Source organism: Triticum dicoccoides, chromosome 7B, assembly GCF_002162155.2.
Source record: "Triticum dicoccoides isolate Atlit2015 ecotype Zavitan chromosome 7B, WEW_v2.0, whole genome shotgun sequence".
In the NCBI taxonomy this organism is placed as follows: domain Eukaryota; kingdom Viridiplantae; phylum Streptophyta; class Magnoliopsida; order Poales; family Poaceae; genus Triticum; species Triticum dicoccoides.
This window is the reverse complement of record NC_041393.1, coordinates 716,745,782-716,748,115: the sequence shown is the minus strand read 5'-3', so window position 1 is coordinate 716,748,115 and position 2,334 is coordinate 716,745,782. Positions and strand designations below refer to the sequence as shown.

Here is a 2,334-nt window from a genome sequence, read left to right as displayed (position 1 = left end):
ATAAGGGTGAATATCTATTGACGCTAAGCGGAAAAGCTAAATTGATGAAAGCGGCTCCAACCTAGCGTTTGATAGCTACACGTTCGTTAATAATATACTACCTCCATTTTAAAATAATTGAAGTTCTGGATTTGTTCAAAGTCAAACTTTTTAAGTTTGACCAAGTCTATAGAAAAAATATATTAACATGTAGAACACCAACTTAGTCTTTTGAGATTCTTTCTGACATATAGTTTCGTACTATGTGTATTCGATATTGTAGATCTTAGCGTATTTTTTTATAAAAATGGTCAAACTTAAGCAAGTTTGACTTTACAAAAACCTAAAACTTCAATTAGTTTGGTACGCAAGGAGTATCAATGTCCACTAAGAAAAAAAGGAGCACGAAAGAAACCTCACAGGAATATACAACCAACAAGCTCAACTTAGTCTTTGATTAGTTTCTCTAAGAAATGAGGCTCGAGACGAGCCCAACTTTGGATTAACAAAACCATCAACCGCATCCGGCATGCAACCCAACAAGCACATTAGCACAACGAAACAACTAGACTGACAAATTAAAGCAACAAAAAAGGCAACGGCCCAAAAGATACAAAGGTGTTGAGAAAAACAGCTTACAACACAAACCCACCTACACTGATAGGAAAAGAAGCACCCCTTGAAGATGGGGCCGCCCTTCAAGCTCGAACACCTGTCGGAGAAGATAGAAACAGCGTCGGAGAAGGCATTGCCAGCCGCCTTGCCCAACGATCTAAGAACCGAGAAGATACCACACCCCGTCACCAGAGAGCTTGATCTCTTGTCCTAATAAGATGAACTACCCCTCTCGCATCATGGATCGAGATGGAAGGTATATAGATTTCGATCCAACAGCTAGGTGGCTAAGCTAGCTCGTCACGATCAGCGCGTCATCCCATCTACGTGCATGGCGGGCGGCACGGTCGCCGCCACGCCGCCGCGCTGCTGCAGCTCCATGTTGGCGTGCCATCCTGCATGCATCCGCCGCAATTCAACATACGTACACCAAACGACGATCACGAACGCACGCACGCACGCACGCACCGATGTCCATGACGAAGCCGCGGTTGTGGAGCTCGCGGTACTCCTGGCAGAGGGCGCAGAACTCGCAGAAGCAGTGGACGCAGAGGTCCGGGTAGGGGGCCTCCTGGAGGCCGTACTGCGCGCGCATCTTGGTGCGGTAGAAGCAGGTGTAGACGGGCGGGAACCACCAGGAGGTGACCATCCCGATCAGCATGTACAGCGCAGCGCTCGCGCCGCTGGAGAGGGAGCCGCGGTCCACGATCTCCGCCACCAGCCCGAAGGTGACGCACGGGCAGAAGCACGTCATCCAGCAGTTCCCGGGGTCCTCGGCGCAGTCGAACAGGCCCGTCGACCAGGGGTGGACCGGCGGCTGCGCGTGCACCAGCGCGCGCGTCGGCGGCGCGGCCGGCGCTGGCAGCTGCTCGGCGGCGTCCATGCCGGGCACGCGAATTGATTTTGATTCCTCCGGCTAGCAGCTTCCTCCTCCGGCCACCGGCGGGTGGTGTAAGCGCGGGCGCGGGCGCGGGTGTGGTGGCCTCAACAGGAGCGCCAGGGCTGTTTATATCATGGTTGATCCGGAGGTAGGTGACCATGCATGCATCCAAACAACTCTGATCCAATGCATGCATGATTGATCCCATGCATGGCTAATCCCTATCTTTAGCTACAACGGGCAAAAATAAGTGCCACGTGATTTTCCTGCCCTTTCTTCTCCGCACAAAAATAGTAGCACTAGTTTCAGTCAGTGGTACAAAATTTTCTCTTGAATTGTGACTTCAAGAGAAAACTAATTAAATTTGTATACAAAACATCATATATGCTAGTAATATGCATAAGGGGTCAAACAACGGACGCGGATTTTGAGGACATGCGGCCACGCGCTGCCGTTATCCCGTGCGTCCACGAGCGCGTCGTGATCGGTAGCTAATATAGCCTCTCGCCCCCCACGCGCAATACTGCAGTGTTAATTACTCACGAAATGGGAATACATCCGCTATACCCTCTCGCCTGCTCCGTTGCAGTGCGTGTTAATTGAAGTAATCAATTCATGCTGGGTGTCATTATTCGGTGCAGGGGAGCTGGGAGTATTGATGGTGCGCAGTGCCCTCTTTTATTGATGCATTCAAGTGAATGGCGGGTGACGACTAGGCGATGACTTCCTTTGGGTGGTCATCAGTAATTCATGACAACCCTGCTGTTTGGTGTATGCACATTTGCCTTCGACGTGTTTACATCTGTTTTATGATTAGGGGTAGATTAATTACAGTAGGGCGCGAGCTCACAACGGTGTCT

General features: G+C 50.4%; 1 protein-coding gene across 1 annotated transcript; it reads right to left on the bottom strand.

The window, feature by feature from the left end:
• Positions 1 to 406: 406 nt before the first annotated feature.
• On the bottom strand, positions 407 to 1,477 carry LOC119341047 (cell number regulator 2-like). Its single transcript, XM_037612944.1, has 2 exons — positions 1,063 to 1,477; positions 407 to 989 (listed from the first exon to the last, which is right to left on the bottom strand). The coding sequence occupies exons 1-2, from the start codon at positions 1,475 to 1,477 to the stop codon at positions 901 to 903; spliced, it is 504 nt and encodes a 167-aa protein (XP_037468841.1). The 3' UTR covers positions 407 to 900.
• Between the last annotated feature and the right edge of the window lie 857 nt (positions 1,478 to 2,334).